General features: G+C 39.1%; 1 protein-coding gene across 4 annotated transcripts in view; it reads left to right on the top strand.

Annotated features, from left to right (window-relative positions):
- Positions 1-23,033, top strand: part of LOC100754252 (disco-interacting protein 2 homolog C) — a 391,750-nt gene that overhangs the window by 330,576 nt on the left and 38,141 nt on the right. For all 4 annotated transcript variants that reach the window (XM_027405065.2, XM_027405067.2, XM_027405066.2 and 1 more), the window contains 5 exons: positions 8,173-8,296; positions 8,865-8,986; positions 10,073-10,184; positions 10,275-10,384; positions 14,097-14,227. In XM_027405065.2, the coding sequence (XP_027260866.1) occupies positions 8,173-8,296; positions 8,865-8,986; positions 10,073-10,184; positions 10,275-10,384; positions 14,097-14,227 (599 nt within the window). The remainder of the gene's footprint in view (positions 1-8,172; positions 8,297-8,864; positions 8,987-10,072; positions 10,185-10,274; positions 10,385-14,096; positions 14,228-23,033) is intronic.

Raw genomic sequence — 23,033 nt, forward strand, 5'->3', positions numbered from 1 at the left:
TTTCCCTTTTGCCCCCCTATTCTCTAAATGTTTAATGGCAGAGGCACCCTATGTTCACAGTCCATAGAGCCTGAACTTTAAGAATTCAGTGACCACATACCCATGCATCTAAAATGACTCCCTCTTTTTTCTTTATTTCAGTTTTATTACATTTTTATTTGTCTTTCTATGTACTTGAATGGGTGCATTGTAAAACAGCATGTTTCTGGGGAGGTTGGAGGACAACTTGTGGCAATCAGTTCTCTCTTTTTCAATTACATGGGTTCTGGATATTGAACTCAAATTTTTAGGGTTATAAACATGTACCTTTACCTCTTAAGCCATCTCTCTGGTCCCAGACTTCCTTTTTTTTTTTTTTTTAAATCTCTTTTACTGAATCTACCTTTAACCTATAGTGCCCTGACCTGCGGGGTACCACGAGAGCTCACACCCCGATGTGCTGCAGTCACCAAAGAACCTAGAACAATAGGGTCAGGGAGAACAAGGAACAACAGCAAGACAGGTTTCTGATTAAGCTTGCAAATTTTTATTGTTCAGAGGGACCTTATATAGGGGTGCCAAGTGGGGAGCTTGGCAGGCAGAGAGAGGTTGTTTGAAGCTGTATGCATGATACCCAAACCATGGGAGGATGCCCCTGTGTGTGAGTCCTTGAGAGGGCAGGAGGTTACCAAGGTCACAGGGTGCAGGTGTTAGTGAGTTAGAAGGGGGGAAGGGTTGCTAGGTAACCTGACCATGAACTGTATCTTTCCTTCTATAAGCTACTTTATGAGCCCAGGTGTTATGTATCAGGGAGGAAAGGATTAAAGGCAGCTATTCTTTTAACATAAGGGGTTATGCTGGCAGCTTCTGCCCAAGTCTCTTACAGGTCCAAGGTTATTTTTGCCATGGCCCCTGACACTATCGATATAAACATGGCTCTCCTTACTTTACATAACTGTCCATTTTCATCTTCCTTCACGTCTATGATACTTTGATTTCCCTTTAATCTTTCCTCTTCTTAGATTCTCGTGGCTCTCTCTATGTGTTGTTTTTCCTGTAAGTTCCTCTTCACTTTCCTTTGTCCATAGCTTCTATGGCTCTCCCTGTCCAATATTGCCTCCTAAGTGATGTCTAAAATGTACGGTCTTAACTGTAACTGACCTCCTTTTCCCTGGGCATGGTACCTTTTAAAAAAAATTATTATCTTTATTTTATTTTTATTTTTATTTTTTTTTGTTTTTCCAGATAGGGTTTCTCTGTGGCTTTGAAGGCTGTCCTGGAACTAGCTCTTGTAGATCAGGCTGGTCTCAAACTCACAGAAATCTGCCTGCCTCTGCCTCCCGAATGCTGGGATTAAAGGTGCGCACCACCACTGCCCTGCTAAAATTTTTTAATGAGTAGAACTTTCACCCTGTCTTTAATTTCCCTAACACTGCCATGGTGATTGTATCCTGTCCAAACTGTCAACAGTTAAAGAGCAAGTGAGACCTGAATCATTTTTAAAACCAACCCCTTGTTAACATTGCCCAATACTTTGTGTGCATTTTTGTAAGATGGATAAATACATGTATTCAAACTTTGTGGAAGTATAAGTCTAAGCTCACAAGTAAGTAGATCCTTGTATACATGAAGATTCAAACTTGATAGCAGTATATTCATGGACAGAGTAGTGACAACTGTTGTTCTACGAAGAAGATACCTCAGATACCTCCTTGGAGTGATGTCAGAGTGCCAGCCTTGACATCGAATCTGTGTGACCTTGTGAACATCGTCCAGGCCCTTGAACCCTGTGATTATAGTCATTTACTAGAGCAAAACATTGAACCTATGGTAAAAATTTTACTAGAAAATAACTCACATACTTTAAAGTGATTTCAACAATGATCTTCAGGTACAGAAGGTCAGTTGTAAAGTTTAAAGCCATGAATAAATTTACTTGAGCTAAGCATACAAAGAGTATGGTCCAAGGGTACCTTCTCCTTTTATATGTGACCCATACCTAACTCTCCCGTGACCTATATACAGTTTCATTATGAGATGTTGGAAGGGTCACCGTGTCTTCAGAAAGGTTCAGAGTCAAGCAGCTATAGCCTCTCTCTAGACCTGGAGCAACATATAAGTGCTCAACCTGGAACACAGCAACAATAGCTCATGGTCACTACAGTATAATTTCCACTTAAATCTATGTCTTGTTTAGGCAAACAGGAAAACATCATAGGTTATATGTGTAATCATGTTTTCTAAATGCAGCATTAAAAAGAGTACAAAGATACATGAGAATTCATTTTCATAATGAATTTCTTGTGACATGTCTGGGGGACCATTATGTATCATGTGTCACCAGCAGCATTTTCAATGCTTTCTACAACCCATGCTGCATTGTTTTGCAAAGTATTTTAGTAACTATGAGTTTAATTTGTCTTTTTACTTTCTTGGACTATGGGCCTTATAAAACAATTGAAATGTGACTTCCGAGTGTGAAGGGCATTTCTCGATGCCTTTGGTATCCATTTATGTACTTGCATCCATGATAACTGTCGGATTAGGTGTGAGGTATCCAAGATTGAAGGTTAGAATAGTGCATATTAAAATGATCACTAGCAATGGAAAACTTTCCTTCTCAAAACAAGCAGAATATCCTTTTTTGACATTACCAGGCACTCTAGCCAACTCATTTAGTTTTTTGTTTTGTTTATTTGCAGTATTTTTTTTATAATTTCAAACCGTGAGTTTTATTTGGATTTTTCTTCATTCCTTGATTGTTTTAGTTATTATAACAAAACTTTAAAACAGTGTCAAGTTCATGGTCAGTGACAATGAATTTTTTGTGTTTAGAATGGAGGTTGACCCCTGAAGGTCTGTGCATTACCATCTTGCCAATGGAAACTCTCTCGCATGATTATATTAGAAGACAGTTCTAACTTGACAAAATAACTTTACCTAGAAATCTGCTTTTTATTTAGTGGTTTGAGACTAGAAATAAATTTTCCCATGAATGTTGATGAGAATGTTGGGAAATAATGGCTGTTACCTGAGGCTAAATGACTAAAGCATCATGGAAACACTCACTTAGAACTTGTGTTCTTAACAAGTAATGCTTGGAAAAACAAAACATGTCACTGAAAACAGGTAGTATTTCTGTTGTATTAAAAGTTTTTTTTCTAATCGCCTAACAATAGGGGCTGGATAAATAGTTCAGTCAATAAAGTGCTTACCTTGTAAAGTATGAGGACATGAGTTCAATTCCTGTGATATACAAGGGGAAAAAAGATAAAGTGCTTATAATCCCAGCCCTAGGAAAGTAGAGACAGGTGGATCCCTGGGTTCAAGGACACTGAGAGACCTCTTCTCAAAAACGGTAGGAGTGGACAGCACCTGAGGATGAACTACACCTGAGGTTGCCCTTTTACCTCCATGTGAATGTGCATAAACATGCACCCTCACATAAATGAACAGGAACACACAAGACTATTAAAGAGCAAGTGACAATGTACTTGTGTCACATTTTGTACTCATTATATGGTAGAGTCAGTCACATTCAACCGTGCAAGCTGGGAAGGAGGAAAAGCAAGGAATAGAATAATGTCTAATCATTATTGACATTCAAGCTGTCAGATTACTGTGAGTTACTCTTCAGATATGGGAAAGAAGGATCTCAACACACATCACATCTCTAGTGGCCCAGTGAGGGATTCCAATGTTCAAGTGAAGACTGTTTATTACAAGAAAGAGAGTTACCCATTTAGTGGACACCTCATCACATATCCCCAGGTCTAGAGCAAAAAAAATCATGTCAGACCTACCATATGATAATCTACCTCTTTCCAACATACCAACTTCTGAAGGAACTTGAGGGTAATAGTGATGAATTTAAAGTCTCTATACATGCTGGCTCCAGATACTAATTCCTGTAAAGTTTGTTTCTCTCCTGAGCCATTATCATAGGGTGTGATGGGTTAATTTTTTTATTAACCCTCAAAATGGTAGAGTATTTTGGAAATTGTTGAAGAACTTTATCAAAGATAAAATATAACATGTGAATTAAATTTCACATTTTGTTAAAAGCCTGTAGGTAGATATTTTCGGGAACTAGAATTAGAGTGTATTTTCTAAGAAGTTATTGACTGCTGATTGTGAGTCATATATCTTCTCAAATCTCAGAATCAAAGAAAGGGAAGGGGCAAATCGTGGGCTTTGTCTTCCAACAATAAGTTATTGATTGGTGGTTGTATTAGTCCACATTTTGTTGCTATAACAAAATCTCTGAGGCGGATCATTTCATTTTTAAAGGTTTATACTGGCTTACAGTTCTTGGAATGCAAAGTTGAGAGGTCATATCTTATGACAGCTATCTTGCTGACAGAATCCTGAGACAATACAGTGTCATGGACAGGAGAAGAGAACTGTGAGCCCGGGCAGTGGTGATGTACACCATTAATCCCAGCATTTAGGAAGCAGAGGCAGGGACATCTCTGTTAGTTCGAAGCCAGTCTATTCTTCTGAGTGAGTTCTAGGACAGTCTCCAAAACTACAGAGAAACCCTGTCTTGCAAAACAAAAGATAGGGGAGAGAGAGAGAGAGAGAGAGAGAGAGAGAGAGAGAGAGAGAGAGAGAGAGAGAGAGAGAGAGAGAGAGAGAGAGAGACTGTGCTGGTCTCTTCCTCTTTTCAGAAATCCACCATGATTCAACCATGGAGGTTCCATTCTAATGACATCATGTAATAATCCTGCTTTCTGCCCCCCCCAAACTTTACCTCTAAACACTTTGGACTTAATAAGTTTCCAGCATTCTAATATTTCACAATTGGAATTAAATTTTAACCCATGGTGCTTTGAAGAAAACTCAGACCACTATAGCAGGGATCCACTTTAGCTCTTCTGATAGTGGAAGAAAATTGATTAGAGAAATTATAGTTAGTTATCTTAGGCAGAGCTAGGCATACCCTAACAGTAGGATGGTGAGGGACTCACCCATAACAGGTAGATGTTCCCAGTAGGGACATATGTGTACACTAATTCTGCCAGCTCTCTTCTGAGACATAATGCTGGTATGCCATGAGGCTCATCCCCTGTGTATGACCATGGATATGCTGCTTTTCCTTATAAGGAGACTGCTATACTCCAGTGTCAAGAATGGGTTTGATGAGGAGCCATGATGTTCATTTATTTCCCTATAACCACTTTGAAGAACTCAGTGGATCTTAAGTCCAGTTAGATGTGTGTTTTGATTCATGCTGACAGACATGCCCATGAGTAAATGCTTGGGAATGCTTAATCTTGAAGGTACCAAATTATAAATTTTTGTCTGTATTTCTTAGACTCATGCCATTTCATACGTCTATACCTACTCCTACTCAGCATCTTTGCTGCATTCTGCTTTCTTTCTCACTAGTCTACTTTACATACCAGTTTCTGTTTTCTTATTTTAATATTCTTGTGATGCAAAGAAAAGTGTGTGGGAGGAGAAGGATCAATTTGGAGACTTGCAAGCCAAGCAGCTCTTATATCTAAAACACTGATCACAGCATCAGTGGATGTCTGAAGGCTGATTTCAGCTCTGACCTGGGTGTTACACACTGCCTTGTCTTGCCTTGTGTTGGTCATGAGACATGAGAGACAACTTGGCCAAATAGGATTTACTGTGAATGTTTTTGCTAAATATGAGGTACTGTTGTATGTATCTTAATGCATCATAAAATACTTTCCTGCACTCCCATCCATATGTGTGTTTATGACATGGGACATTTGGGACAGGAATTCAGTGTGTTTTTCCAGACATTGCTCCCTAACAGTCCAGAGGCTCTGGGCATTTTGGTCTATACAGCCATTTCCCACATGGTAGCTCCTCCTCTCTATTCTTTTAGGATCTCACTTTCACACATATTTTTCTTTTGGGAGCTTCAGTACCTAGTCTTGAAGCTCACTGTGTTTTCTTATGAGTCCCACAAACTCCAACATCCTTCTTTCAAACTACTTGCTTTAATATGATACACTTAGCCCAAGATTGTTCATGATCACTTTTCACTTTTGGCTTTTCTAGTCTTCCTCATCCCATAAACTGCCAGTCAGAATTGTGTATTTCTTTTAAAAGGCCTATTTTAAAGTAGCTGTAGACAGTGATCTTTACACCTGTGACTGATGCTAATACATTGTATCAAGAAATTAAGTTAGTTGAATGTAATTTGTGGAGGTTCACCTGCCCGTCCTCTTCCACACACACATATTTGTTTTGAGACAGGTTATTTTGAACAGTACAGGATGTTCTCAAAGTTTGTAAATAGCTGTCCTTGAGGAGTCAACACAGTCTGACATACCAAGTTGAGGCAGGACCAAGCCCCTCCACCCCCTGTATCATGGCTGAGCAAGGAATCCCACTATAGGCAATAGGCTCCAAAAGACTAGTTCATGACTCTGGAATAGGCCCTGGTACCACTGCCAGCCACCACACACACACACACACACACACACACACCAAACAGATCAAGTCATGTAACTGTCACCCACATTCAGAGGGTCTAGTTTGGTCCAATGCAGGCTCCCCGGCTGTCAGTCCATAGTCCATGAGTTCCCACTAGCTCTGGTCAGCTATCTCTGTGGTCTTCCCCATCACAGTCTTGCCCCCCAGCCCTTGTTCATATGATACCTCCTTCCTCTCTTCAACTAAAACTCCAAAAGCTCAGAGCCCAGTGCTTGACTTGTGGGTCACTGCATCTGCTTCTATCAGTTACTGGATGTAGGTTCTATGATGACAATTAGGGTAGTCTCAAATCTGATTAAAGGGGAAAGCCTGGTCAGACACCCTCTCCATTATTGCTAGGAAGGAGGGGAGGTAGGGGTAGGGGCAGGAGAATAGGAGGGAGGGGGAATTGGGGTTGGTATGTAAGATGAAAAATAATTTTTTAAATAAAAACAAAACAAAGTTGCTAAATAGCCTAGGCTAGCCCCTAACTCTTGATCGTTTTGCCTTTGCTTCCCAAGTTCTAAGACTGTAGGCATATACTTGCATGCCCAGCTGTAATACAGTTTATTCATTCTTTTCTTCACAATATAAATAATGAATGGCAAACCTTTTGGTAGTTCTCAGTTCCTATCCTACACTAATCTTTCCTGGTGTGTTGTTGTTTGTATTTTACGCTTTGGCTCTTTGCTCTTTTTTCTTTTGGCCCAGCTCCCAAGTAAATCACAAGTGCTGAGGCTTACTTTTTCTTATAAATTCCCAGCCTTAGCTTGGCTTGTTTCTAGCCAGCCTTCTTTTCTTTTCTTTTCTTTTCTTTTTTTTTTTTGTTTCTTTGTTTTGTTTTTTTTGTTTTGTTTTTCAAGACAGGAGCTTGTAGCTTTGGAGCCTATCCTGGCACTTGCTCTGGAGACCAGGCTGGCCTGGAACTCACAGAGATCTGCCTGCCTCTGCCTCCTGAGTGCTGGGATTAAAGGTGTGCGCCACCAATGCCAGGCTAGCCAGCTTTTCTTAACTTAAATTATCCCTCTACCTTTTGCCTCTGGGCTTCTTTCTTTTCTTACTTATATGTATCTTACTTTCACTCTATGTGGCTGGCTGGGTGGCTAAGTGGCTGGCCCCTGACTTCCTCCTCTCATTGTTCTATCTTGCTTCTCCTCCTTCCTTTTCTCCTTACTCCTCCTATCTATTCTCTTTTCCTGCCAGCCCAGGAAAAGCCCTATCTATCCTTTCTCCTGCCTTGCTACTGGCCATTTAGCTCTTTATTAGACCATCACATGTTTTAGACAGGCAAAGAATCACAGCTTTACAGAGTTAATCAAATGCAGCATAAACAAAAGCAAAATGTGTTTACATCATTAAATAAATGTTTTGCAGCATAAACAAATGTAACACACCTTAAAATAATATTCTACAGCACTGGTAAGCCTCTTTCAAGGTATTTTTAGCCTAAAGATGTTTTCTTTTTGTTTTTATGTATTTAAAAAAATCTACATGAAAATGTACTTGAACTGCCTAGAGAGCTACTGATGGGTGGCTTTTAAGGAGGGAGAGTCAATTTTCTTTTGATATAGTAGGAGAAAATGATGAAAACATTCTAAATATGACCATTCTAATTATGGTTCAAAACTATGACTACATCTAAACCCATTGACTTAAGAATTTTGTGTAAATGAATTATATGATGCATGATATGCTATGGTGAAGATCTCCCTAACCACCTCCTCTTATGATGCTCAGGGAACAATTGCAAACTCCTTGACATGTGTTCAGCTTCACAAGCGTGCAGAGAAAATAGCAGTGATGTTGATGGAAAGGGGCCACCTGCAGGATGGAGACCATGTGGCATTAGTCTACCCTCCAGGTAAAGCAGTAGGATCAGACCTGACCCCTGAGAGGTAGCAATGACAGCAATGGGAGGAGGCACTTTGTTGCCCCCAACTGTACTTGCAGAGTTTCTGGGTAGTAGCCTAGTATGTTCTCTGTATCTGTTTAGATTCTCACCAGGCTCATTTGCCTCTAGGTTTTCTCATTCATGGGGCCTAAGCTATGTGTTAACACTGCTTTAGAGGCTTAAAGCAATACCTACCAAACTTTTATATCTACATTTGATTAAGTTACTAAGGTAGTTCATATTATTGGTAGTAGTTAAAGTTTTCAACTCCTAGACATAATCATACCATTGAATAGTTACCCAGAGAAATGACATATAAATGAAACATCAGTCTTAGCATGTTGTGTCTTTAAGAACAAGCCATAAGAAAGTAATTACTGAGACTTACCAGAAGGCACAGAAAAGGAGTTCTTTAAAGATCTGTTTCCTTAACTGTCTGACTTTTCCCAAACTAGAACGTACACTGAGAAAAAGCAGTGATGGTCATTAAGCAATGTGACTGGCTTCATGTAAGTGTTTTTGCTTTCCTCTTGTGTAGGAATAGACCTGATTGCTGCATTTTATGGTTGCCTGTATGCAGGCTGCGTGCCAATCACTGTGCGACCTCCACATCCACAGAACATTGCAACAACATTGCCTACAGTCAAGATGATCGTAGAGGTAACCAAGGTCTGGGTAGGATGCTATGGGCCTTTCACCTGCCTGTGTTCAGGGGCATGCTGTGTATCAGTCACAGACCTGTCGTCTCCTGGGTCAGCTGCTAGCTGTATATGTGGAACTGCAATGAAAGTAATAGAATTGGAAATAGTTTGTCTCCTGGGAATTTATCATCTAGCTTTGGGAGTAAGATCCAAGATGAATAACATGGAAGCTTTGGCCAGCTGGGAACAGCTATTGCAATGCATTGACACTGAAGGTGCCTCATATTGGCTCCATAGAGAAGGCTTCATCACCAAACACAAAGAAGCAATCTGAATGAAAAAAACAATGTGTTTTCTTCAAGTTCCCTTCTTCTGAATCTAGAAGGTTGACTTCTTTGTTTTTAGAGTGTTTATGTATGCTTTGTTTTTATGTATAAGGAAGTTAAGAAGACTAGTATGTGTTTCTCTTATGGGAAGCAGAGTCATAAGAAGCAAAGAACAGTCCTGGCCTCCTGGTGAATGTTCTTGGTAGCTTTGTGGGAACACTACCAAGAAAGACACTCCTGCTAGAAAATATCTGCAGTGTATTTGCATATGTAACTTTTGTGGAAATAACACAACACATGCTGAGAGAGAAGCCTCTGATGTTTTCTTGGGTGTGAGAGTAATGCAAGGTTACTACTTAGCTTCGGGAGTTCAGGAAACTAGCCTCCGAGCTTTGTCTGGCTATGTACATGACCAGTGCTCCTGGCTTTGCCATACCCCAGCTAGCTCTTGAGAATTAGTTTGGAAGTTCTGGCAGGAGAGAGACCTTAGACTAGAGAATGGCCTTCTACTACTGGAAAAGGTCATCCTCTTCAACCAAGAGGCTCATGGAGCAATGAGGGAGAAAGAAGATACCCACCAAGCTAGCCAGATTAGCTGGATCAACACTGGCAGACTGTGGGTGACATTTGCAGCCAGATCAGTTACACTTCTTCAGCTGACTCTTGGGATTTGAAGTTGTATACTTGAGGAATCCTAGGCACGTAAGTGATGAGCACTTGCCAGATGTGTCCATTCCTGGTGTACATTCATTCCTTCCCTTTTTGTGTCTGGTCCTCAGGTGAGTCGCTCTGCTTGTCTCATGACAACACAACTGATTTGTAAACTGCTACGGTCCAGGGAGGCGGCAGCAGCTGTAGATGTCAGGACATGGCCTCTCATACTGGACACAGGTCAGCACTTGGACTAGCTTTCTACATGCGTTTGTTTGTTACGATCTTTACTATACACAAGTAGACTGATAGCTTTATTTTCTTCTGCAGATGATTTGCCAAAGAAGCGGCCTGCCCAGATCTACAAACCTTCCAACCCAGATACACTGGCTTACCTTGACTTTAGTGTGTCCACAACCGGGATGCTAGCTGGTGTAAAGGTGAGAAGAGGGGTCTACCTAGTGTGCAGAGCAGTGGTGGACAACAGACAAGCCATGCACTGATTGCTCACTAATGTTGTTATATATGATTGTGTTCCCATGATGCATTAGAGAGAGGTGTGATATGATTTTCATATAAGCTATGACATATGTGACCTTTCAATACCCAGTAGTTACTTTCCAAATAATCTGGGGAAAGCTGACTTACTCATACAGCCCTTACTTAGCATGTTCACTGCCCTGGATTCAATCTTCATTACTAAAGAAAAAAAAAAAAAAAACTAACAACTTTTTCATATTGTCACAGCTTACTGCATACTATAATGCTATATACAGTCTTCTTGCCTGCTGATTCTCTACTTCTTACCCTGCTCTGCATCTTTGCACTGCATTCTCTTACTTAATTAAACTTGAGCATAATCATAACCTGTAAGATTGCCACTTGGCAAACCTACAGTGAGACCCTTTTAACTGTAAAAAGGTAGAGCTACTGATGTCACTTATCATCAGCATTCTCACAGTTCAGATGTCAGGTTCTAAAGCCTCAGGAAGCCTTTTCCTCTGAGTCATATTGGGACAGTTTCAACTGATTACCTGTTACTTAGTTCTCAGACTTAATGTCTTCAGTGGGATAGAGAAAGCACGCCAAATTATCTAAGAGTATTAAATAATTAAAAAAACTTCATAAAAGAAATATTTTCAGAGCAAGATGCGTTAATTACTGTTATCCTTAAGTGAGCTTTGAATTTCTTTCTGTCAAAGAAATAGAAACTCATCCTTCTAATTATTCTCATGGATCATGAGAGTGGGAACTTAATATTAAATCATAATTGAATAAAGATATATCTACATGAAACAGATAGTGATATGTGTATTACATCCTGGTGACTCAGTTTAATTTATGCATCATAGAAAAACTCAGAGAGATGGGTAACTAGACTTTGTTTCGAACTCCTAAAATGTTTTTCCAATTTTTGATAATCTGTTTGCTGGATGTGTGAAAAGAAGTATATTGTGGTATCAGTTAATGAAACCTCATCTGTTTTAAGGGCTGAAATGTACAGGAGAACCGGGGAAGTTGTCTGGCATATTGTCTGCTGTAATGTCTGCCTCTTTGGTCCCATAGGGTTGCAGAGACACCATTTTTCTCTGGAAGAAATTCTTACTTAATTTTAGCTTTTGAACAAAAGCATTCAGTTGTGTACCTTGAAAGTTAGAAGTGTCTGTGGGTGTTTTCTCTGTAATTGCTTCTTTGGAATGTCAGGGTTCATATAAAGCAGAAGGATACATGAAGGTGCTGTAGCTAAGTCTTACATTTTACTCATTTAATTGTGTTCCTTTGAACTTTGAATGGTCTGTGCACTGTTAGTTGTATACCTCCAGGGAAAAGACATGAAACAGGCAAAGTAAAATAGCACTGAAAGACAAGTCCACCTAGGACATGCCATGTATTATATCACAGTGCAACCAAAATAAATAGTACATAGGTTTGAGGCTGTCTCATATTTGATACAAAAGCATTCAGGTATCTGCTTTTGGTGCTTCTCAAAGTCCTTTGTTGCTTGGCATCTGGCAAAAGATACTTCTTTATTTAAGTCTGAGGTTATCTAGCAAAAATCAGGAATTCACCCTCCCAATTCAGGGCTCAGATTGGAATGTGCTTAGAAGATGGAGGGTTTTGTAGGGTTTTGTTTTGTTTGAGTTCCCCCCCCACCCCCCGTTATTAACCTGTTTGTCCTCTTGTCACTGTGTTAAAACTACTTTCAAAACCTAGCAGACTTCATAGCTCCCAGCCAGGGAGATGTGATCACCCTTCTCTCTGCTGTCTTTATATTGATCATGTTTGGAAAAGTGCTGGCTGACCTTATAGTTACCCACTGTGTCTGAACTTTCCACTACATGATGAACTCTTAAGAACAGGCCTATACTTGTTATTTTCTTATAGAGAGAATCTCTCTACCTGAAGCTGGTTTAGAATTCACTGTGGCTCAGACTGCCTTCAAACTTGCAGCAATCCTCTTGCCTACGATTCCCAAGAGCTGAATAGCAGTGTACCACACCTGATTCCTGGTCTTTGGGGGTTTTTTGTTTTGTTTTTTATCCTTAGCACTGAATACAGTGCCTTATAAAGTGACAGAGCAAGCACTTAGCATGGCAGCATTTAACCTACTGAACAGAAGGGCTATTTTCTGGTTCTGCATGGTGCCCTTCCCAGTGCATCTGGGCAGTAAAGGTTGCTTTGACCACTTACCTTGAATACTTGCTAGGAAAATTTACTAACTGTGATTCCAAGAGTGACAGGATCTTAGAGGAACACGTTATATAACTACAGCTTTGTTTCCCCATTAAGCAGAAGCTATGGGTGTATATGTGTGCATGTAAGTGTGTACACACACACACACACACACACACACACACACACACACACACACACACACACACGTTGCATTCTAGAGTAACTCTCCATTACTGTGATGAATTCAGTAAGTAGATCACAATACAGCCTTTCCCTGGGCAGAACTTGTGATAATAAACTGACCTTGACAATGAAAGCACTCCCCACCCTTCTTTCTTTTATCTTGTTATCTGAATGAATAAAGTGTTGAATGAATGGATTGAATTTCCTTGCTTGTGCTCTACCCTACTATTTCAGTTTATAAATTAGCACTGCAGTAGCAAATTGCTTCACCTTTAGCTTGTGACATATTTTAAGCCATCAAATTGGATACAGCTTTCTATGCTTTCCTTGACTTCTCAGAAGTCGGCTTGGTTATCAAGTTCTCATAAAAAAAAAACCAGTGATATTGTTAAATAAAACTGTGGTGTTTCATAATCTGTTACCTTGATTATTGTACAGGATCTATTCTGAGGGGAAGATAGGAAAGGATTACAGGAAAGAGCTTCACTGTCTTCCATGCTACACAGAATCAGGGTTTGACTGCCATTTCATTGTGGAATAGTCATATATAGGAAGGACCTGAGGGTCAACTAGTAGTTTAAGGCTTTACTTCTGAAACTCACTAATGTGGTTTTTCAGCACATTCTTTGACTTCTGAGCCACTATTATCTGAACATAAACATGAGATTCCATACTTATGTAGTATAGGCAACTGTGCATTGTGAACAGCTGCTGTAAGGATCCCTGAACCTCAGGGAATAATAAGGCCCTGTCTCTACTGCAGAGGTGGGCATGGAGCCTCATACCTTCATCTACCTTTAAGCAGTTATGGGGACTCAAGAATCCCTGTTTGTAAATCTGCTTTTCAGATTCAAAGCATTCTTGTTTCCATTGCTGGAGTTACAAAGAGAGTCAAGAAGTTTTGAATGTTGTTTTTGTTCAAAATGGAAACCTTCTAAGTGTAGTGACTCCTGAAGGTAATCCACACAGTTCAGAAGTTTAGGTAGAAAGATTGCCACAAATTAAAAGCCAGTGTAGGCTTTCCAGGTCACCTTGGGTGACATGTGTAAGACCATGCCTGCTACCTTCCTCTTACTCACCCACCCTCAAAAAAAGGAAAGTAGAAAGACTAATGAATATCAGCATCCTCTCTTCCAGAACAATGTGACCCAAGCTCACTATGGCTGTCTCTGTCCCTAAAAGTATCTTAGGGGCATTTAATTTGAATTACCATGATTTTAACACAGGTATGTTGTCCCACAGATGTCAATGGAAGCTGGGTCACTTATTTTTTACTTCCTTTCTGTCTTTCAGATGTCTCATGCAGCCACCAGTGCCTTTTGCCGTTCTATTAAGCTGCAATGTGAGCTTTACCCTTCTAGAGAAGTGGCCATCTGCTTGGACCCTTATTGTGGGCTTGGGTTTGTCCTCTGGTGTCTCTGCAGGTGAGATTCTTCCTTAACATTCTTCAATAGGTTGTTTTTGTTTTTCAAAGAAAAGAAACCTTATACCTTCCTCTCGGGATATTTGGCTATGCAGCTGAGTATAAAAACCCTGACTCTGTGTCTCTTGCTAAGGCCCCATCTCAGGACCAGAGTGTAGTTACCATGGCACTTTTACTTCCTATTGTAGTTGGAAGCAGCCAGTAGGTAAGCTGTGTTTGCTAAGGTGTAGGGCAGTGTCAGCTGCAGGCTAAGTTTTTCTTGCCATCAGAAGACTATCATCAGATTTGAGTCTGCAGCCCTTAACACTGGAGCCATGCCTTCTGGGGGTTATCAAAATTCTCACCTCCTTTGGTCTTTTCCCTAATTTTACAAAGTAGTAGCCTTGGGCTATGGAGGGGTACAGAAGTGAGGCTATGAAGCCTTAGCTCACCTCTCTGGTCATTGCTATCGACTTGTTGCTGGCTCTTAGAAAATGCTCAGCAAATAACAGAATGAATGAATGAGTGATGATAGAATACACAAGTCATTGGCTCTCTTTTTGTGAATATACCTATATCTTTCCTGTGGACATTTTTTAGAAATACAAAATAAATACAAAGGTATGTATGATGTCACACCCCTGTAAGTCCAGCATTTAGGAGGTAAAGAAAGGAGAATCAGGAGTTCATCTCCAGCCTCAGCTACGTTGCAGGAGGAGGATCAGGAGCTCAGGTCAGCTTGAGCATTGTAGCATGTTTGAAACCTGCCTGGAGACATCAGAGCCTTTCTCAGGAAACAAAAATAAAGAATGTAGCTGTTAACAGTACCACTTAACCAGTGGTGGCCTCAGTAAGTATCCAGTATTAGCAAGATGGCATATAGTCTTTGAGGGTGTATTTTCTAATGTAGCATACTGTCTAACTAGCATTTTCTAGTACATCTAAGTGTATAAATATGTTAAAGTAGGTACCAGTGTTCCTGCTTTAATGGCTATCAACAGGTTCTTAGTTTTCTTTCTTGTATTTTTCTGTGGGTTGTTTTTTGTTGTTGTTGTTGTTCACTGTGTATTATTTGTTTTCTGTTATTTTGTGTTATTATGTGTTATTTATGTCTTAATACAAATACAAATTTTATCCATGATGTTTATGCTTATAGATTTCATACATATACATTAATACTGTTGTATAATTGAGGTAGTACTATGTATAATTTTTCATTATTTCTTATTAGTTCATGATGGTTCTTGTGAATTTGAACATTCCTGAATAATTATTTTTAGTGTATTCATAGTATTTAATATTAATTTAGTATTTAATTATTCTACTGAAGCCTAGATGTGTTATGTTTCAAATGTACATTGTATTTAGACAATTCAGCTTTTTGAGAAAGCAAATAGAATTGAAACAATGACATGCTTAGTAGTTTTCTGTGTGTCTCAATACAGATGGAATTGCATTGAATTTTTTTAGCCCTCGGGAGAGAGCTCAGAATATCCTATTCTATCAGTTGGGCCCATGTGCCTGAAGACATCTATGCCAGCTTAGATAGTTTGTTCTGAACATTACCTCTCCAAGAGGACTATATTCAGTTAGCAGAGGACTCATGAACATATAGTCAGTAATGGAAGACTTTTTGGTTCTGCAGGCCTACCAGGCCTCATCCCCACAAAATCCTCAGAGAAGGGGTTTGTTTCAAGAGAATATGTTCTTGGTTTGAATGATCTTAAAGTGGTCTTCTGTGCTGTTGAGCTAGCAAGAAACCTTTAACATATGTTCTTTAAAATTCACTCACAAGGTTAAAAACTAAAGTATTCAGGTCTGGGGATGGCTCAGTTGGTAAAATATTATAGAAGGCATGAATTTGGTCCCAAGAACCCAAATAAAAAAGCTAGGTTTGTTGGTACACACTATTAATCCCAGCACTAAGGACTAGGGTGGTGGAAACAGATGGATCCTTCAGGTTCATTGGTCAGCCACCCTAGTCTCCTTTGCAAGTTCTAGACTAATGTGAGAGCTTGTTTCAAAAACAAAAACAACCCCAAGGTGAATGGTGCCTAAGGAACAATAGCTGAGGTTGTCCTCTTATTTCCATACACATATGCACATACAAAAAGCTACAGTGTTTGGCTGATTGCCTCTGATCTGAAGCAATAATATAAGGGCTTGCTTTTTTAAAAAAAATTCATGTGGGGTCTTAAATGCACAATCACTAAAAAGAGTAATAAAGAATGAGAAGTTTCACTAATAAGAGTTATAAAGAATGAGAAGTTTTCATTACTCACCAGAGCCAGCATCTAGGACTGGGGACTGTTCAAAGAGGAACTTTTGTATACAAACTTTTAAAGTGGTGTGTAAGTATGCAGGCAGCACAGAGAGGATGTCAGAATGAGGCAGCAAAACATTATGGCTATGAAAGCTTAGGAAGGAGGAAGAGAGCATCCACTTGGGGAGGTGACTGGTGCCTACTTTGATCGTGAAGTGATAGGAGGAAGTATAGGGGTCTGAGTGCAGTGGAGGAGATTGCTTCTTGCAAGGTGATTAAAAATAAATATAAATGTTTAAATGATGAAGCTGGATTCTGGCTATAGGTACAGAAAGTACAGTTAACGCTGGGATTGCATTCAGTTTTGTGTGTTAGTGTGAATTTGTGTTTTCCCATATGCTTCAGTAGATTTAGAAATTTGAGTGTAGGAGGCTCTGTGGGTATGAGTGTTTGCTCTACAAGTACAAGACCCTGAATTTCAATCTCCAGCACCTACATAAAAAGCTTGGCATGAGTCTGTGTGTCTGTAACCTCAGCATTTGTGGGTGGAGATAAATGAATTACACCTCACCAGCTATTCTGCCTAGGTAAAATGGTTAGCTTGCATCCAGTTCAGTGAGAGAGCCTTTCTCAAAGCAGTAATGCAGAGAGGTAGAGGAAGACATCTAGACCTTGCTCTAAATTTGGCATGAGTGTGCACCTGCACACGCCTGCACTTTCCATCCATGACTGCAGTTAACATGCATGTGTATGCACACACACACACACACACACACACACACACACACACACACACACACACACACACACACACACGAGTATGAATGTCCTCTGTTTATGAGTGAATATATCTTATGCATTCCTCAGCTCAGTCTTTGAAAGGACCTGGGAACAGCTATACCCCAGTAGCAGTTAGCACAGCTTTTAACCCCATTTCACCTTATAAATACCTTATTCCTATAAAATGGACTTGAACCTCTGCCAAGAAATAGCTTACTTCCAAGCTGTGATTGAGTATGTGCAAAATGACCCTAAAATATCATCTAGGAAACAAGGAAATGACCAAAGATTTGTGAGGTCATGTGAAAGTTAGAAACATTTTGAAGGAGTTCCCCATGGGAGAACTGGGAACAAATTGTGCATCAAAATAACAGTTGCAGCAGATTATAGCATTTTAAGTCAAATAGTAAACTATCCAACTATTGAGATTTAATTAGTTGAGCAAATTGAAAAGTTGGTGAATAAGAATTTATAAATTAGCTGCCCACAAAACAGGTATTCATTGCAAAGGGCAAAGGAGAAGTTGCACAGTGGAGAATCCTAAGGGAAGGAATCAGAGGGACTCTCTTCAGCAGCAGTGGGTGAGGTCCTGCTCCACATAATGTGCCACACAAGGCAATCAGCTTCATTCTTGCCAAAGCTGACTGACCTGATCCAATCCTGTGCAAACATCAGGCGGCTAGAATGAGGAACACAAGTGCCTGTCATCTTTACAAATTATGGTGTCTTGAGAGTAAATGAACCTTTTAAGATTTAACTGCTTTAGGCAGAAAGAACCTGAGAGAGGACAGTGTAAGTGCTGGGCGTCTGAACCAGATCCTTCACTACACAACTGCAAATCAGAACAGCTGGTGAAGCTGAATAGACTCTGAACTTGCTTGGAAGAAATGGATCTGTTTTCAGATTTTGACAGCTGAATTGATTTATGGAGGAAATTATTCTTAGTTGCTCCAAACTCTGCCACACTTCCTCCCCCACCAATATTATTTGAAGTTGGTAACTCAATTTCAAATGAAATAAAGGAAAAAGTTATATTGACCCTATTTGACACCTGTTGACACCTGATTATTACTTTGTGGCTGTTTGAAAATTAAGAAAACTGTAAATATGAAGAGAATATCTATCTGTATATAGATATATAGAAATATTTATCCTAAAGCATTCCTCAGTCATGGACTTGAAGATTCTATTGAAATTCATTGATAAAATGGAATTGTTTAAAAATACTTTCCAAGTTATGCATATTGTTTCAAGTGTGTCATAGACAGATCCTAGGAATGAAACTCAATGGAAGAGGAGTTGGTCAGCATATTGCAAAGCCCTCAGTTGGATCCCTCATTGTGCCTACTAAAAAAATATATATCAGATGTTTATATTTATGAATTAGAATGATTAATGAAAATATCAATTTTACCAAAATGGGTCTATTGATTGAGTATAATCTCCACCAACACTTATCAGCCTTAATTGTAGAAATGGACAAAGCTGATCCTGGAAATAATGCCAAGGACTACTAGTAGCCAATATGCTCTTGTAATAGGATGTACAAAAATTCGGGATATAATGAAAGTGCAGTGGTACTTGTGTATTAAAATATCATATTGAAGCCAATTATTTTGCGTACTAGCTAAAAATAAAAAAGGTAGCATACAATACTTTTTTCTTTTGCTTTTGTTCTTTGTTTTTTTGTTTTGTTTTGTTTTTGTTTGGTTTGTTTTGTTTTGAGCCAGAGATTCTCAGTATAACAGTCCTGGCTATTCTGAAACTCACTCTGTAGACCAGGCTGGCCTTTGAACTCAGACATCCTCCTGCTTCTGCCTCCTGAGTACTGGGATTAAAGGCATGCTACATGACAGCCTGGCATCATTATGCTAATTAAGGAGGCTCAGCCTAGGAGTACCCTAGGATAATGTGGCTGTATTGTTGAGAACCAAAGATGTGCATTTGTTACCTGTTTATATGTGAGTGGTCAGGTTAATGATCTGAAGTCAATTGATTGCTAATAAGAAAATAAATTTTATAAAAAAAAATCCTTTTCATTATTTGAAGCTTAATTCTAACCTGGAATAGATTAAGTTCCAGAAAATCTAACAAAATACTTTGTTCCTTATATGTGATCTGCTCATAAGTAGGTTGGTCTTGGTCATATGAGTATTTATTTATAATCAGTGCCCATAAAAAATCAGTATGTATAAAAATTGTTGGATCAGAATTTGCTGGATGGTTTGATAAGGGCAAAGCCAAAATTCATGATTCAGGACAGAGGAATCATGGGAGGACAATGGTTGCCAATATCCCACAATAGCACTGTGGTGACAGTTGTATAACTTTGCAATTACTAAATTTCATTTTATTTTGTGGTACAAGCCTGCTTTGCTGTGTACATGTTTTTGTGTGTTGTTACTTGAGGTCTGTCAATGCCTCTATCAGTATGTGTGTGTTGGCTGTATGGATTTTTTCTTTTTATTTGTCTGGGATGCTAAAGAGGTAAGTGTATCTAGGTATAATTTTCACTAATGTGCTTGAAATTAGATGGCCCTGAATTCACATTCTGGACCCAAAGGTTTTTGTGTGCTAAAACTCAGAGCAAACGGTTCATTAATCCTGATACATATTCTTGAGAAATTGAGTTGTAGGTTATTTGTATTTAATTTTTTCATTTTGGACTTCCTTATGCTAGCATTTTCAAAATTAAAATCGGGAATATGGATAAAGTAGATTGCCAGAATTAAGAGGAAATCAGTATAGGTTTATATGCCTCAGTTTTTATTCCCTAAGAGGTTGAACTCAAATGTCATTTAGCTTGTTTCGTGGCACTGAAAAGTCCCTAGTGTGAACAATTAGCTGTTTAAATCTCAGCTTCAATAAAAAGCCTTTAAGAACATCTAATTAAGGTAGCATTGTGAATCTGGAATCATGAATGGGTTGAATATTTAGTATTTGATATTAACAGAAAACACCATGTTCCTTTGCTTCTCAGAATAGAAAGACACATAGTGCTTTCTGGTGGGTAATTATGATTTGGGGGGATGTATAGTGTGTAGACTTGTTAGACCTTGGACTTTAGCTGGTATATGATCCTGTGTTTGGCCTTGAGGTACTTCTTTTAATATCCATACAACCAAGGTAAATTTTTAATTTGTTCTGATTGCTGCTCAGTGCTACCTTGAGGCTTCTAATTGGAGACCACACATTAGCTAATGAGTAGGACTCCAATTTCAAGTCACACCTAGTTAGAGTATGTAAGTTCATCCTAGAGTGCCAGCAAGCCCAATTGGAAAATGTGACCTCCTGGTAGTAAATGAAATCTTAAGTTTCAGTAAAATCAGTCTAGATGCTCTACTTCCCTGAGCATCCTGGTAAAGGCTGCACATTTCTGTGGAAAGGTTAGGATGAGGTCATTATGCAAACCTCTTAAGCCGGGGATGGGGAGGGATAGGGTATCTATTTTAGCTGTGATGTGCTCTGGAAATGATACCCAGTCTTCAAAAATTGTGCATGGGGTTAGAGTGAAGACTCAATATTTAAGGGCACACACTGCTCTTGTGGAGGACCCAATATTGTTTTCCAGCACCCATACCAGGCAACTCACCACTGCCTATAACTCCAGTCCTATGAGGGTATGATGCCTCTGACTTCCCCAGGCACTGCTGCACTCATGTGCACCTATGCACACATACATTAATTAAACATAAAATACATTTTAATGCACACAGATCTTGATGAGGAGAAAAGGAGGCATAGGTTAATCTCTTAAATGCATTGTGAGAGCTAAGAAGACATCTGCTTTGCTGTCAGATCTGAAGTATGTTTCTTAAAAAGGTTAATTGGAGGATGATATGGATAGGCTTTGAAAGAAAAAAAAATGATTTGTTGGAAGGCTCATCTTATGCTAGCTTTTAGAACTAGTGGAAACTGTGTATAAAAAGGTTTAGTTCTGGTTAGAAGATCATCTGTGTATAAGTTTGCTCTCAAGGACTAAGCTAAACTCACATTTCATTGAATAGAAAATAACTTGTAACAGGTAGTTGTTTGGATAGGATGTAAACCTGCTATGCTTTATAGATACACTTGTGTAATGTTATTTGAACTCTGTCAGATAACCTTAATGTAACATGATCTTTAGAGATGAATATGATGGCTCACACCTGTAACCTAATACTTGCCAGGCTCTAACAGCAAGGGTGCCATAAGTTCAAGGCCAGCCTAAACTACAAAGTAAAACTTTGTGTCAATAAAACAAAACATAACAAAAATGATTCCTAATAAAGAACTTCTCAATGGAAAATCAGTAAAAATATATCCTTATGTTGGATATTAGAATTATTTATATGAGATTTTGCTGATTGTGACATATTGACCATAAACATTCGTACATTTCCCTAGGGAAAGCAAATCAAAATCACAGTGAAGTACCATTTCATACTACAGTAGCTATACTGAAGGAGAAAATAGCAGATGCTGGAAAAGTATGCAGAAAGACTAGGATATTATGCATTCTAGTAAGAATGCAAAATTAATACAGTCAGTATAGAACATAGTGTCAGCATTTCCCAGAAAGTTAATCACAGAATTACCCTGTAGTTCAGCCATTGTATTCCTGAACATAGCTCAAAAGAATTCAGAAGTAGCCAAACAGATACGGGTATAATCATGCTCCTTGCAGCTTTACTCGCAGTAGCTAAAAGGTGGATCCCATCAAAGTATCTATGGTGGAGAATGTGTGTAGGCAGTTTTCCTGTCCCAGCTACCTGCTCCCAAATAACCAGCAGCCACTTCCCAAATAACTGACTCAGAGACTAAATATAAATGGTCAATAGTTCAGGCTTGTTACTAGCTAACTCTTATATCTAAATTAACCTATATTTCTTATCTCTGCTTTGCCAAGTGGCTCTTGGCTTGGTTCCTCATTTTCTACACATCCTGCTTCCTTGGCAGCTTGGCTGGCTGACATCTTCCCAGACTCCACCATTCTTATCCCCTCATTCTCTTAGTTTGGTTGCCCTGCTTATAATTGCTGCCTGGCTACCAACCAGTCAGCCTTTTACTAAATCAATTTGAGTGTCAAATCTTCACAGTGTACAAAAGGATTATTCAACAGCAAATGTGTAAATACCATATGATATGTACACCCAGTCAGATACTATCCAGATATAACGTAGAAGGAAACTCATGGCTATGTAGGCAAGCTCAAAATCATGATTCTAAGTGAAATAAGCCATACTGAAGAGGACATATTTGCATAATTCCACTTATAAGGAGCATCTGGGATTGGCAAGTTCACACACAGAAATAGAGAGCAAGAGAAAAGGGGGATGTTGAAATATTATTTAGAATGGTAAAGAGTTTCTCTTTGAGTAGAGAAAGGGCTTGGAAATGTATAGGAGTGATGTTTGCACATCCTTTTGAGTACAACAAAAGCTGCTGATATGTATATTTAGAATTGGTTAAAATGGTAAAGTTGGGGGTTGGCTGGAGTGATGGCTCAGTGGTTAAGCACTGACTGCTTTTCAAGAAGACCCAGGTTCAATTACATAGCAGCTCACAACTGTCTGTAACTCCAGTTCCAGGGGATCTGACATCTTCTTTTGACCTCCAAGGACACCAGGTACACACATATTGCACAGACATACATTCAGGCAAACACTCTTATATAAAATAATAAAATGAATTTTTTAAATGGTAAAGTAAATGTCATACTATTTTTTGACAACATTTTAAAAGTCAAGGCAAAAATAATCTACTTAAGAGAGGCAGGGCATGATTGGGAGGAATATGCTCAAAG

This window comes from Cricetulus griseus, chromosome 3 (assembly GCF_003668045.3).
Source record: "Cricetulus griseus strain 17A/GY chromosome 3, alternate assembly CriGri-PICRH-1.0, whole genome shotgun sequence".
NCBI classification, from domain to species: domain Eukaryota; kingdom Metazoa; phylum Chordata; class Mammalia; order Rodentia; family Cricetidae; genus Cricetulus; species Cricetulus griseus.